This window comes from Pleurodeles waltl, chromosome 8, assembly GCF_031143425.1.
Source record: "Pleurodeles waltl isolate 20211129_DDA chromosome 8, aPleWal1.hap1.20221129, whole genome shotgun sequence".
NCBI lineage: Eukaryota > Metazoa > Chordata > Amphibia > Caudata > Salamandridae > Pleurodeles > Pleurodeles waltl.
The window spans coordinates 71,081,793-71,096,564 of NC_090447.1; the positions used below are offsets into that span (position 1 = coordinate 71,081,793).

Sequence of the window (14,772 nt, forward strand, 5' to 3'; positions counted from 1 at the left end):
TCCACATCTAACTCACCCACACCTCAGTTTACTACCATGATCTCCCAAACAACCCTACTAAATTCGCCCTCATTTCTCTCACCCTGCTACTATGATCTCCCTAACCCCTTCCACAGACTCTTCCCTCCTCCATCCCCCTTTACTCATCCCAAGCCTAAATCCTATTACCATATACTCCCAATTAACACTTCTGGATTCTTCCCTCCTCCACCCCTCCATTACTCCAGTCAATCCAACTAACAAACTCACATATCCGCGGCTAAAATTAACTCATCATAATACTAAAACTGTACTCATATTTCCCGATACTAATCCATCACTAATTCTTATTGGGTTCCGGAGTAGCGTGCTACACGCCGAAACGTGCTTCGACGCCTCGTCAGGGGTAGTAAGCGCTATATAAATACTATTACAATTATAATAAATAAAATGGCTAAAGGGACAATTGAACATTTTAAAACGTACTGTAAATGTCAAGGAATTTGAAATTAGAGGCTAAAAATTAAATTAGTATCCACAGATTGATTCGTGGAGCCGCGCAGGTGCATGAAACAGAATATAGTATGGACGATGTGTGGCTTCAATAGAATTTAGAAAAGCTCCAACTTTCCTATTAGAATTTTTTTGTTTTTATTTGTTTGCAAATCAAATAAAAAGGATTATAATTTGTGCATGTGTTTGGCGGGACAGTGTTTAAGCCAGGGTCCAGCAATTACTCAGCGAGGGGCCCTAGGGTTCCAGTAATGACTCAGTGGGGGGTCCCCAGCTTCCAGTAACGATTCACTGGGGGTTCCCGAGTCCCAGTAATGATAAAGGTGGGGTCCACAGAAGTTAGTATGTTGAGAACCAGAGGTCTAGTTACACCTGGCCTTAATCTGCTGCAGCAAACAGGAGTAAGCTCTTAGCCTGCAGGAAGGCTGCTCCTAGGGCCGCCCATGGCAGTGCAGACCCACAATGCACCAGGCTTCTGCGTGACGCTATCTCAGGCTGCACCAATGCTAGGGCGACGCTTATCGACCAAGGATCAATGGGTAGAAGGCGAAACCCTCCTGAGTAGAGCCCCAGACGTGAGATAAGAGGAACATGCAGAGGGGGGGAGGCGGGGAGATGTGGAAATGGTGCTCGTGAAACGCAAAGTAATTGTTTGATTATTTATGGGGGTAAAACTTTATAAAAATACATAATAAAAAAAGGAAAACATTGTACAAGCAGCAACGGTGAATGATCCTCAAGTAAATGAAAACAGGGGGAAAACCATTATAATGTTGAGAAGAAGCGCAGGAAACATGATCCACGATGCTGGTACAAGATGGAAACCGCTGAAAGGGTGTCTGACGTCATTAGCAGGTGAAAAGTGAAGTGTGCCTAGAAGCCCGGAGAGTAAACCTGAAGGGGACAGAATAGGAGGAGATGGACAGGGCGGCAATGCACGGTCAGGTTTCTAGTACTTGAAAAGTAGCGCAAAACAGCAGCCCCAGAGGCCGCTTCACAGCGCTAGAAGACTTAGCGATATAGGCTCATGGTCGCTCCACTAAACGGTTGGTGGAATAAAAGGAGTTAGTTTAGGGTTTGCCTAAAAATCACCAGTTTATGAGATCTATGGGAAGTTCTGATAGGCTGAAGGGTTCCAGCCCTTGCAATAATGAGATAAAAGGTACAGTTTGAAATACGTTATTATTGTTTTATCTAATGTAAATACAAGTTCCAGTTTGCTGGTTGAGGTGGACACACACATTCCATCAGTAGGTAATTTAAGCTGTCTACGATGCACAATGTGTTCCACCCAGATGTGTGCACATACGTGCATTTTTTCCTTTTGTCTACAGGGCATTAACAGCGAATAAAATGCCATTTCGCTACAGACCTGCAGGTGTGGTCGTGAAACCCTCCTGGTGTTATACCCAAGGCCGCTGGCAGGGGGCAGTAACCGAGTGTACACAGGGCTGGCTAAGTTATGAGGCAATGAAGGGCAAATTATACTGCATGTTATGTGGTTGACTGACATGCATATAGAACATTCAGTAACATTGTTACCTAGCTCATGTCATATTTTAACACACCTTGATACGAAAGAGTTAGCAATGCTTTATAAATAAAGCTTTCAGAAGAAAAAAAGCTATATTCCTTCAGAAAATGCATTCGAAAATGTAATTTAGGCAACAAATCATGAATCTGTCTTGCAAGGACACACTGGGATGCCATTCTATACCACCGCCCCTACTTACACTATGAACTTATTTTAATCAAATATGTTTGTTTTTAATTTGGTGCATGCCAGCTGTCTCATCTCTTGACTTCAGTCTCGGTGCACCCTGTGGTCAGACTATCAGTCTTGAGGAAGCTTCAATGTCCATTCAGAAACAGTCCAGAAGATTGTAGTGCATGGAATATGTCTAGATATCGCTCTTTCGAAGGTTCTTTAAGATAAACACATGAAGCCATAGGAACATTCAATATGTTTGGTATGGGTCTAATCTCCCTCTTGAAAGAACTGCTGATGCTAGAACAACCTATGAAAAAAACGACAGCTTTGAGAACAGCGTCTGCCATTTAAACATGAATTTGTGTGACCAGCAGAACAAACCATCTTCATGAAACAGAAAGAATAATTGTTCCTACATCCTGTCTGAATTACATTTAAGTATGTAAAGTGTTTGTTTCCTGATGCTGAAAAAAGCCCTTTGGAAGTCCACGAACTAGGAATATAGAACTGAAAGCAAATGTTTTTAAACATTTGAAAATTGTAGATTTTGTCAGTTTGCTGTAAAATTTATGCAAAAATGTGCCATCCCAGTGACCTTGAAGATGAAGAGTAAGTTCCTCCCTGCGACATGCCGGGTTCAAGGGGCTTCAAGGAACCTTGGAGAGCTGTAACCTTATAAATTCCTCTGCTTACTCATGAACTGCAAAGGTGTGTTTGCAATAGTCTTATACTGTCAGGTAAGGGGGTTCTCTCTTTCTCTCTCTCTCTATATATATATATATATAGTTGCATTTTAGAACAATGCATGCCTTTACCACACGTGCCGTTTCTCTGCAATCTTTACAATGCATGCGTATTTACCACGCATTTCTTTACTTCGCATTACGTTACGACGACATGCCTTAGAGAAAGCCCTGGACTTTGGAGAGATATAATTTACTATCCCAACTCCAGTGTGCCCACCAGTAGGGAAATATTTGGACTTTAAAGTCCAATGCCGCTTTCCCTACAGCATGTCATTGTAACGACAAGGGTGGTAAAGGAATGCACAGTAAAGACACATTTGTTGTAACGGCTGCGATGTAGCTGCAGCGCATGGTTCGACCATTGTGGTAAAGGCTGTTTCCCATATATATATATATATATATATATATATATATATATATATATATATATATATATATATACATACAGACACACACATATATATGTACGCACACACATATACATATATATACATATAATAGATAGATAGATAGATAGATAGATAGATAGATAGCCAGAAAGACAAATAGATAGATATGTCATATATATTTATATATTTTTTTAAAAACAAAAGGCTAAAGTTAATTTTATACTCTGCTGCAATAGTAATGGATGCTGAGAGGCTGTGTAGCCGTTCCACATCTATTTTGCTACCAAAATATACGTCCCTATTTAAATTGTGTACAAAAGTTCAAGGAGGGAAACCAGGCCCCCAGCCAGTAACTCAATCTTGGTGTCTGGTCTCCTGAGAAGCATCAGGTTCTCCTCTTGTGGTCTATGATATCCGCCCATTCCCTGAACACCTGGGCCGGGTTACGCAGCTGAAATCCATCCCTTCGCCCATCTCTCCTCCTGTATGTCCACTACATACGACGACACCACACCGACACTGAAACTCAAGCGTTGGTACATGAGTGAACTCGGTAATTACTCCCAGAGCTGTGGCACTTCAGCTGCTGGGAGCCTTGGGTCCTTCAACTAAGGGACCTCCAAGAAGCAGGGTGTTTCCGGGGACACTGGTGGGCAGCTGCCACACCTGGATATGTCCTGCTCCGCCATTCCAGCGATCTCCCACCCACCGCTGCCGCAACGCTTGACCACTGGTGACAGCCTCCCAGGATACCATTACTTATAATTTTACTTGGCTTCACAGGGTGCCTTTTAACTCCCTGCCAGCGTCACATCTCCTCTGAGAAAGCATAGTGGGTGGGGCATCCACCGTTATACAAATGAGCAACTATGATTCCGCGGGAGGACACACTGGGCCTGTGTAAATACCCGCTTGCTGCCAGCCGGGACGCCATCTTGGCCGACTTCCATGCGGGTTCAGAGCCCACTGACACACCACGCGAGACGTATGCATCTCCAACGCCTACACCTCCAACACCCACGCCGCCCCCTCCAATGCCCACGCAGCTACTTATACCACCTCCTCCACCCCTCCAAGCATGTTCCACCCTAACACAGCATTTGGTAATGCACCCTTTCATTAAACTGTTTATCTACACCGGTATTCACCGCTTCTCCCACATTTATCCAGTAATGGCATGGACCCCATTGTTGACGTCCCCTACCTGGGAATGCTCCTCCCAAATGTTTTTTTTCTTTCAAAGTTTCTGTTCCTATGTCATGCTCATTGAATCTTCTACACCTCATGTTGCTGTCTTTCTGTTCATGCCAATGTACACTGTATGTAGAACGCGCTTGTCTCATATGGCTGCATTGTTATAGATGTAGAAATGCAAATAAAAAGATTTTTAAAAATGAGGAACCCTGACTCCAGAGTGCGCTGTGGGCGCTACAGGGTGGAGCATGTGCCTAAGTAAGTGAACCCCCACAAAATTGCTGGTTTGTGGGCATGCTCAGTCTTTCAGTAGGGATGTTCCTGCTCTAGACATGATCAGTGATGCACTCCCGCAAAGGGCGGTAGTAACTCCCTAGGCAGTAGTAGGACAGGGTAGTAACTGATAACACCACGAAAAGTGGTAGAGGATAGTGGGGAAGTGGTCCCTTCAGTGGCAAGCATGTTTTTCCTGTGGGGAAACTAAAAAAGTTAGCTAAGGCGCTTATGCGTTATTTTAACTTATGTTGTGCGCCTGCTACATTTATGTAGCCATGTTCAGTGGCTCAGCAGACAAATCCACTCACTGCAGGAAGCTGTGTTTGAGCTCGAAAATATCTGTAAATCAGCACCAAGAGGTTTAGGGGGTGAATGTGTGCTTTATAAATCCAATCCATGTTATGGATGGATCTCAGCTTCTCGGAAGCGCTCAAATGCCTGAGTATTTACCCATCCACAAATGTAATAGATATAACTATAAGCACAGGTGAACTCAAGGGTGAATATATCCTGTTACATTTAGGTACATTTACACACGCGTCAATAAGTGTGCATCTGGGTAATCCTGTAAAACTACATCAGAAAAGTCTTTCCAGGAAGAGTACGTACTAGAACCACTTGTGAGAAAATCAAAATCAAAAATATACTCTAGGTTAATATACCCTAATGTCCAGTCAGTTTTATCTTTCAGTTTGCAGTCCTGCAGATCATGGATTACACAGCGCGTGGGTAGTCTAGGACTTTCAGAGCTGATAAAGGCTTAATACAGTCTGTGAGCTTCACCAACACTCAGGCTTAGCCATCAAAACAGTGTCCCACCAAAGACTCTCTAAGGTTTTCCTTGGCTCTCCCCTTCATAGCATGGCCAGGCTTAAGGCCAAGCCCTAGAAAGGGTCTGGAAATTGTAGGAAACAGCCATCACAAATAGAAAAAGCTTTTGAGAGCTAAACCCTATCTTACTAAGGCCCATAATTCCAAATTTATCAACTGAAGTTACTTGGTAACGCGGAATTACAACTAACATAGTACATCGGCACTCAGGATGTTTCTCCTCAGACATTTCAGCAGCTAGAACCTGGCAAAAGGTATGGTGGGAATCAGGACATCATTGAGGGATTACCACAGAATTTACTCCAACACTACCTAGTTTTCAGGGGATACCCAGGGCACAGCTCAGGACACCATGACATTACCACACTGCAGAATTAGTAGAGAATTTCACCCGCAAGAGTGAACATTCATGTTCCCAGCTCATGCAGAAAGAGGGCCTCAGAGTTGTGCGGCAGCCGAGGAGAATCCACCAGTGGATCTTCCCCAGCTGAACTCCTGTAGGTATAGAGCGTTTTTGAAAAATCACTGGGTTTTCCATTAACACCCAGCCATAAACCAGGTCAGAGAAAAATAAGGGATAGTAAATGATTGTTTTATTTTCTATGCCGGGGTGTCAATGGGAAAATCAATAACACTTGAAACAGGATTAAAAACTGTCCTTTCCTTAAATATAGTTTTTGGGTTGTTTTAAAAATATATATTTTACCATACTTACCTTTTAAAGTCTGAGCAAGAAAATACTAAAGTGTGGATGGAGGTCTTTAGTCGGTCAAGACTCTAACGTGAGCTTGAGTTGAAAGGGGTCTACCATGAGGTTTGGGATAAGTGGTAATGGTTACCTTAACACTGAGCTTTTCTTTCTTGGAAAGTTGTTTCAAACCATTCTCATGGGGGGGTGCATAAATGCCTTCGGAACCATTGGTGCAGCGGAGGTCACTGCGTCCCTGGCTGGCTTCACATGGCTTTGGACTTGTCCATCGTGCTGCCGCCATAATATTAATATTTGGTCCGATTATCGAAATGCTGGTAGCATACCATCCAGTGTACACTGCTACCTTTTACCGAAAGACTGACAGTACCTTGTGGAGTCTACCAGTACCTTATGGACTCGGCCAGTACCTTGTGGAGTCTGCCAGTACCTTGCAGGAGCACTCAGTGGGCTTCTGTATGGGGATGTGACCCATGTAAGTGATTCCACCCCTTTCTACTTCTCGGGGTGTGATACCTTTTGGGTTGTATGTCAGAATATCCAATAGAAGTTCACCAATGGGTTGAATTTTTGTGGACAATTTTAAGGACACGATATTTTTGTCAGATGATATTTATATCAGACAATAGTCCACAGAAGGGTAAATGTGGCTCTTCTACTGGCCCCACCATGGCGTAAGGAAGATACCTCAAGATCTTGCAGATCCCAGGGGAGAGGCCTTCAGAGCTTCTCTGCAAGAGGGCAGTGGGGGAAACCACACTACCTTTACTGCCTCTGCACCACTATTTGCACACTGCTCAGTGTAAATGGTTGTGCGGGCAGTAAACCATCCTGCTGCCCATTTCTACAGGTAATCCCACTCTAGCAGGAAATTAAAGGGACCAGCCAGTGATCTCTTTAACCCATTTCTGCATCTCTGCATCTCTAATAGTCATCAGCAAGGGATATTCCAGAATGATCCTTTGTTTGATGATCTCTGCATGAGTTTGGGGACTTAGGGCCTGATTTGGATATTGGCGGACGGGTTACTCCGTCACAACGGTAACGGATATCCTGTCCGCTGAAATCTAAATCCCACAGGACATAATGGGATTTATATTTTGGCAGACGGGATAGCCGTCACCAATGTGATGGAGTAACACATCTGCTGAGTTCTAAATCAGGCCCTTAATCATTCTTTGGGTGGCTCTATTAATGCCCAAGTAGATACTAACTACCTAACCAGTGGGCAGTAAATGACCAATAGCGATGCCCCTCCTCTCCATGGCACTCAATTAACGAAGAGCAGAGATGCTATGTTTTTATTGCTAAGGTGCAGAGGATGACATGATCACTGAAGTGGGTTTATTCTAAAGGGAAGATGTTTGCATGGATGAAGAGCTGAGGCTTTACCATTATTCCCTCCTTGGATAGTGATGTCAATCACATCATCTTTGCTTCTCTGTTTTTTTCTCACCCACAGTGCAGATGACCAATTCACGGGCTCAATGGAGACAAACGTTGTCATTAGGTACGACGGGCAAATCATGTGGGACTCACCCGCCATCACCAAGAGCTCCTGCAAGGTGGACGTCTCCTTCTTCCCCTTCGATGGACAACAGTGTCGTCTGACTTTTGGCTCGTGGACTTACAATGGAAACCAGATCGACATTCTCAATGGCCTGGACACCGGCGACTTGACCGACTTTGTGGAGAACGTGGAGTGGGAGGTGCTGGGCATGCCGGCAAAGAAGAACGTCATCACCTATGGATGCTGCTCAGAGCCCTACCCAGATGTCACCTACACCCTGATCCTGCAGCGGCGGGCCTCCTTCTACATCTTCAACCTCCTGCTGCCCTGCGTCATGATCTCCTTCCTCGCGCCCCTGGGGTTCTACCTGCCTGCCGACTCCGGGGAGAAGGTCTCACTGGGGGTGACGGTCCTCCTTGCGCTCACTGTCTTCCAGCTGTTGGTGGCAGAGAGTATGCCACCTTCTGAAAATGTGCCACTGATAGGTGAGTTGATCAACCAAAGGGTGCACATGACCTGGTTTTGTTTGGTCTTTTACATTTGTGTTGTAAGCTGATAACTTTGTTTCGACTGCTCAACCAAAAGGCGGACATGAGCTGTATGTGTTTTTGTTTGCTTTTGTGCTGTAAGCTGTTAACCTAGTTTCGACCACTAAACTGGTTTTCAGTTTAGCTAGAATTCTAGCAGAATATTTAAGGGCCTGATTTAAAGCTTGGCAAAGAGGGTTATTCCGTCACAAACATGATGGATATCCTGTATTACAATTCCATTATAGCCTATGGAACTTGTAATATGGCGGACGGGATAGCTGTCACGTTTGTGACAGAGTAACCCGTCCACCAATCTCTAAATCAGTCCCATGGTGTCACTGCCCTCTGCGGATAGTTAATGAGATAGAAACGAAAAGCTCTAATGATGAGTCTCTTGCCAGCCAACCTTAATTTCAAATAGAAACAAAAATCGGACTGTAATAAAGGCAAAGATCCTTCAATACACAGCACCTTTTGCTGCTATGAAAAAGGAAGATAGGATGAGAAGTGGTCTTTAATTAAAATAGGCATTAAAAGAATGAAAATAAGTGTCCTGTCCAAGCAACATTGAGGAGAAGCCTCCAACAGGGTAAGGATCTTTGGAGAATAAGAAGCAACACGCAGGGGAAAGGGGTAATGGTGTGAGGGCGTAACAAGAGGTGGTGGTGGTGGGGGGTGACAAAGTGGGAGATACAGGATAGAGAGAGGGGCAGGAGAAAGGGTTGTATGCCAAAATATTGAGGATAAAAATATCGACCTACAGAAATATGGTGAACACAATATCAATTCTACTATATTATGTTTTAAGTATGTAAAGGCAAGTACAGGTAGTAAGTACACATTTACTATTCTTAGCTTCACTTGTACATACCTTGACGATTTGTATATCAGGGTACACTTGTGGAGTGGAGAAGATTAAATCTATACTTACCAATCCATACTTAATTTCACAATATTGTGGTAGTCAATATTTCGCCCACAAAATTTTGGTAGGTCAATATTAAAATCTCAATAGTTTGACAGAAAACTGTTGGGGGGGTGGACGAGGAGGGTGGTGCAGGCAGGTGTAAGAGGAATGACACATGGAGGTAAGAGGAAAGGATGGGGATTAGGAATGAGAGGGGTGGTGGGCCTGAGAAGCAAAGAGTGAGACACACGGAAAAGAAGGGTATGCAAGAGGGAGGTGCGGGAAGGAGGAATGAGGCGCATGACCCATAGAAAACAGGTAGGACTGTGAGGGAACAAGCACGAGAGGACACAAGAAGGGAAAAAGAAAGGTGTGGAAACAAGCCTTCACACAGAGGAATATAGTTGTAAAATGCAATTCAATGCCTGCTCTTCATTGGAGGTGAAAGGTAAATCCCAAAAGCTTATAGAATTAGGAGAGAAAGAAATACTCCAATGGGCTAAGCCAAGATTTGATTGACTAACTTTCCAGCCAATGGCTGAAAGAGGCTGGTTAAAAGAGTCTGCTCTAAGTTTGATAGCTTCAAGAAGTCTGTTTGACAGCTGTGCTGTAAGACACAGATGTAAAAATAATTCGCTCTGGCAAAAAATATATCACTTGTAAAAATGTCGAGCATGTACAGAAATATTTTTAAAGAAGAAAAAGTTTGAAAGAAATGTACATTAAAAGTAACAGAATTCCTATTTAATTGTCTGAAACTAATAATATAGATGGTGCACCATGGGAATGGTCTTCCAGAAGCAGATATTGCTTGTGTTGATGATCCGACAAGAAGCCTAGGTCAAGTGGAAAACATTAGTAACGTGTTATTATCTTTTCTGTTGCAGGCAAGTATTACATTGCAACAATGACAATGATAACAGCCTCAACCGCTCTAACTATATTCATCATGAACATTCACCATTGTGGTCCAGAGGCTAAGCCTGTCCCCAGGTGGGCCAAGAAGTTCATCCTTCAGTACATGTCACGGATATTTTTCGTCTACGAGGTGGGAGAGAGTTGTAAAAGTCCAAAGTCTCAGCCGGAACCTGAAACGATGCCCAAGGTGCAAGTGATGAATGGGCAAGCCAAGAAGCAGGAGTTCAAACCCAGGGCGGAAAGCTTTCCTGAGAACCTTGGACCAAAAGGGTCGGAGAAAGCAGATGAGCCGGAGCAAGGCAACAGCAAAGCGTCCAACGGAGCCTACGGCAGCTGTAAAGAAAGGGACAAGTTGAGCGACCCAGAATTTCTGTGCGGAAGTGGCAAGGATGGCAAGTTTAAAAGCTGCCCCAAAAACCAATGCCTGTGCCATAATGAAAGTCTGCTCAAAAACATTGAATATATGGCCAACTGTTTCCGGGAGCAGAAGACGGCTCAGATACGGACTGGAGAGTGGAAGAAAGTGGCCAAGGTCATGGACCGCTTCTTCATGTGGGTCTTCTTCATTATGGTCTTCTTCATGAGTGTGCTCATCATGGGCAAAGCCATCTGAGGGACCTTGTCCATCAGCTGGACCATTACCGGGAGGTCTAGAGGTGCACCACTATGGCAGCACATGGGCCCCTGCAATGCTCATGACTTTGCTGTCTGAAAACCTATGAGGAGGGATAGTTACTATCACGCATCTTTTTTGGAGCAAGGATGCAATGCCACTTTAGTTCTGCCATCTGCATGTTCCTCACCAAAGACATTGAGATGAAACCACTGCTACCGTATAACCAGTTAAATCTAGAAGGTTATTATTCTTAAAAGGACAAATAAATGGCATTTAGGTTTAATGTCACCATGAGTTGCATTGGTGGACTATTTATTGATAGGCATGAGGTTCATACAAGGTTTATTACTAGAAACAGGGGGAATGAGAAGGTATTTTAAGAATAATATAGATCATTGAAGAACAGAGGTCACTGCTTCTTTATGTACTGCCATGAAGACTAGGCGTTCTGGTCAACTGCTCATGTTTGATGTACCGCTAAATGCTCTTTATCTTCAGTAAGATCCCTTTGGAAACAATGCTTGGGTAAAGGGCCCGGAAATATAACTGCTGGCCATGTGATTCTATTTGTTTATAATAAAGGCAGCATGGTCCTTGGGTTCATGATGAAGATCTGAGTTCATGTGGGTTCATCCCAGGGGACGGTGGGGAGGAAAATGGATTCTCTAGTTGGAGTGAGTGGTTTTCGAGAGCCCTCGTAAAGGCATTTGCAGACGCAGCACCATTAAGGTCCCAGTAGACCAGTAACAGGGTGAGGTTAGTGAGAATTGAGGGAGCTGTGAGGTAGCAAGGGGTGTGGGGCTTGCAGCTAAACAGGTAGCATTGGGTTTTCAAGCAAAAGCCATGAGCAGGAGTAGAGTGTACAGTGGTTTGCGTAGGTTGGGATTAGGCCAGGTTTAGATTAAATCTGACTACTTGACCAACTGAAGAGTGGGCTCTTGTAGACATTCACCCATCCTGACTGATATCTGTAGGGGAGGTTGGGGAAGTTAGGCCCAGCAAGGTTAAAAGGAAGCAGGTGGTGTACTAAAGACTTTCTAGGGATTGAAGGCCAGAGCATTGGAGATACAATTGCAGCACTCGATGAGTCAAAGATGGAGTGCGGTGGATCAAGGAGTGGATCATTTGGCTCATGCTCATGTCAATGAGTGACCTGAGGGCAGTTCAGACAGTGTAGCAATGTTGCAGGTCACAATTAACATCAAAGCTGTGGTCAGAGGGAGAGCGGAGAGTGGAGTTGGGGAGAATGGAAGGGGTCTGGGTAGAGTCAAAGAAAGGAAGTAGATGAGCCTGGCCTTTCAGGTTTGGTGGTCAAACAGCTCTTAACCTTTTACGTTCATTGTGACAACAGCAGTAACTTAAGTGAGGACTGAGTTAACATTTATGGCATTTGAATAAAAGGAAGATTTGTCTTTATGAAATATGTAGCTGCAGAACTAGAGAGGGGGACTGCTCTCCAGTTGAGGTTATGTAGATAAATGCACATTTAAATGTATTTAGTGGACCAGGACAGACTCTTGGTGGACTCGCATTTGTAGAAGGAAATTGAATTGGATTGTTTTTCTATGTCAAAGAGTGCTGTTGGAGTGATGCTCAAACTTGACATAGTTGTAAATAATATCTTGTAGATGACCTTGTCAAAACCATGGACTAGCGAGGGAAGATCAGCTGAGAGGAGAGATAGTTGTGGTTGAACAAAGTTATGAAGTTACGTTCACAGGTAAATATACTCTTGGTGAAATGCATTCTTCAAGAGCACAGGTGCAGGGGTTTTCGGAGCCTGTGAGCCTGTGACTCATTTTTAAAGGTCTTATATATCAAGTGGAGGAGAGAGACCTAGTGAGAGCTTGAGTGGTGAAATGATCAGCAGGTGACTTTTTAGTACTTGACTGTGGGAAAGATCAGTACCACAAAGTGTTGGAGTGGCAAAAGACTGAGGGTTTTAAGGATCTCAAAGGAAAATGATATAAAATGGCACAGGTGAAGTTGGCTGATTGAGAATGACTTTATTGTACAGGGGTAACTTCTGAAGATAAATCAAGACGTTGAAGCAGATTGGGGACCAGTAGAATAGGCTTTGCTGTATCCATGATTTCTGGGCTTCTTTGACACCTTCTGAGAGGGGGAGGCTGTGAGTTTCTTTAGGGTGTCTTTCTTTAAAGAAGAATCAGGAGAAGCACAGAAGCTTGAGAAAGAACAGAGCTTGGGGAAAATGTTTTTGGAGTGGGGGGACAGAAGAGGTAATTTTTATGTTAAGCATCACCACATCAGCAAAATGTCTGAAGCATGGATTGTGAGTCTTCCGAAAGACAATTTACCCAGCCAGGTGAAAGAGAGTAAGTTACATGTGCCTCTTGCACATTGACAATGGTCAGAGAATAAATAGCAAGGTGGCAAGGTGATGGTGGTTGTCAAGTGTTTTAGCTGTTAAGTTTGGAAAACAGTGAAAAAATTTACATTGGAAAAAAATGAAGTGGCCGGATTTTTCAGCGATTCTGTAGAGTGGGTTGTTCAATGCCCAAAAATGTTTTGGGTGGAACTTCCTCTTTAAAGTAACTGTTTGTACACGTGAGAGCTAAGGCTTGGGTGTGAAGTGCTTTCCTATATATGAGCAGGTCCACTGACTAAGGACTGGAAGCTTCCTGGACTTTGCCTCATTTGAAGATTTTCAGAGGTTTCACATCTGGCTTGAGGCACTTGTCTTATCTGTCATTTCTAGACCAGCATCCACCAGGAAGATCTGACCGAGAACTAGTTTGGAGGGCTCAGGCAATATAACCCCAGCTGGGTGAAGTTCAGATGAACACTGGATGCCTGTTATCAAGCGCACAAACCATGCAGATGTATCCCAAATGATACTGGGACCAGAGTGCAAGAATAGAGATTCTTAGTTATGCTAATTTTGCATTTCAAGCACATTGTTTTCAGAAACTTGCATGGGCAAGAACAGTTGAAACAGCCATTAAAGATTATTGATTTCTACAAACAACTGGCCTGACACTGATGCTTTTCTGATTTATTAATTAGGACTTCAGTAGACTTTACCATGTGCAAACTCAATAAATGTCAGGAGGGAGGTCACAGTCCCTTGGGCAATACAGACAATGTGCAGAGTTATCCTGCATAGATGGAAAAAAGGTTAGTTCATTGTACTTTTGTGAGAACATAACAATCAAACCGTGTCCTTTACCGCTGAATCCACCACAGAATGAGGTGTAACTTCTGGTCACCTGCCGCAGGATTCCACCAACTGCCCTGCCTCCTGCCACGTGCTGCATGACTTGGATCTGATAAGTGTGGAGGGGGTTCAACTCGGCAGAAGGGGCACTTGTGATCATGGTGGTTGGTCATGCAGCGGCACCTTGGTGGCCTATACTGGAAGACATGGTGCCCTGGAGCACATTACTCGTGATCTTATGGGAAGCTCTAATGTCACCCTACTTGGAGACCAGATTCTGTTTTTTTTGTGTAAGCTCTTCAGAAAGTTATGTGGAGCTGACCATTTGGGCCATTTGAATTTCCTTCACCCACAGATGATGCTCAGCATTCTGGGTATTCTATTAATTTGTCAACAGTTTGCATGCAGCCATCTGTGGGCTTACTTCAGTTTTTGGTGGCGCTTCATTGCACTTATGGCGAGCACACCAGCTGCTCAGGGTGTGGACGCGATAGGCTATATTTCTCTCACTAACCTGGCGCAAGACTTGATGGAACTTTTGGACAGACATGCATGGGAGCAGGCTGAGTGGGGTGGGTGTACCTGTTTGTGTAGCATATATGTATGTGGGTGTTTTGTGCAGGGTTTGTGTGTTTGTGTTTGTGTATTGTGAGTGTTTGAGTGTATGTAATGTGTGTGAGGTGAGTGTGTTTGTTTGGTGTGTGTGAAGCCCTTCATCTGGTTCTTGCTGTAAGGGACAGTCTTAGTTGCTCCCAAACTGGTTTC

The 14,772-nt window shown here is 43.9% G+C and overlaps 1 protein-coding gene across 1 annotated transcript in view; it reads left to right on the forward strand.

Moving 5' to 3' along the window:
• The window catches only part of CHRNA10 (cholinergic receptor nicotinic alpha 10 subunit), a 72,787-nt gene extending 61,670 nt beyond the window's left edge, over positions 1-11,117 (forward strand). The window contains exons 3-4 of the mRNA XM_069203731.1: positions 7,811-8,343; positions 10,183-11,117. Coding sequence (XP_069059832.1) covers positions 7,811-8,343; positions 10,183-10,826 — 1,177 coding nt within the window. The 3' untranslated portion in view covers positions 10,827-11,117. The remainder of the gene's footprint in view (positions 1-7,810; positions 8,344-10,182) is intronic.
• Positions 11,118-14,772: the final 3,655 nt, after the last annotated feature.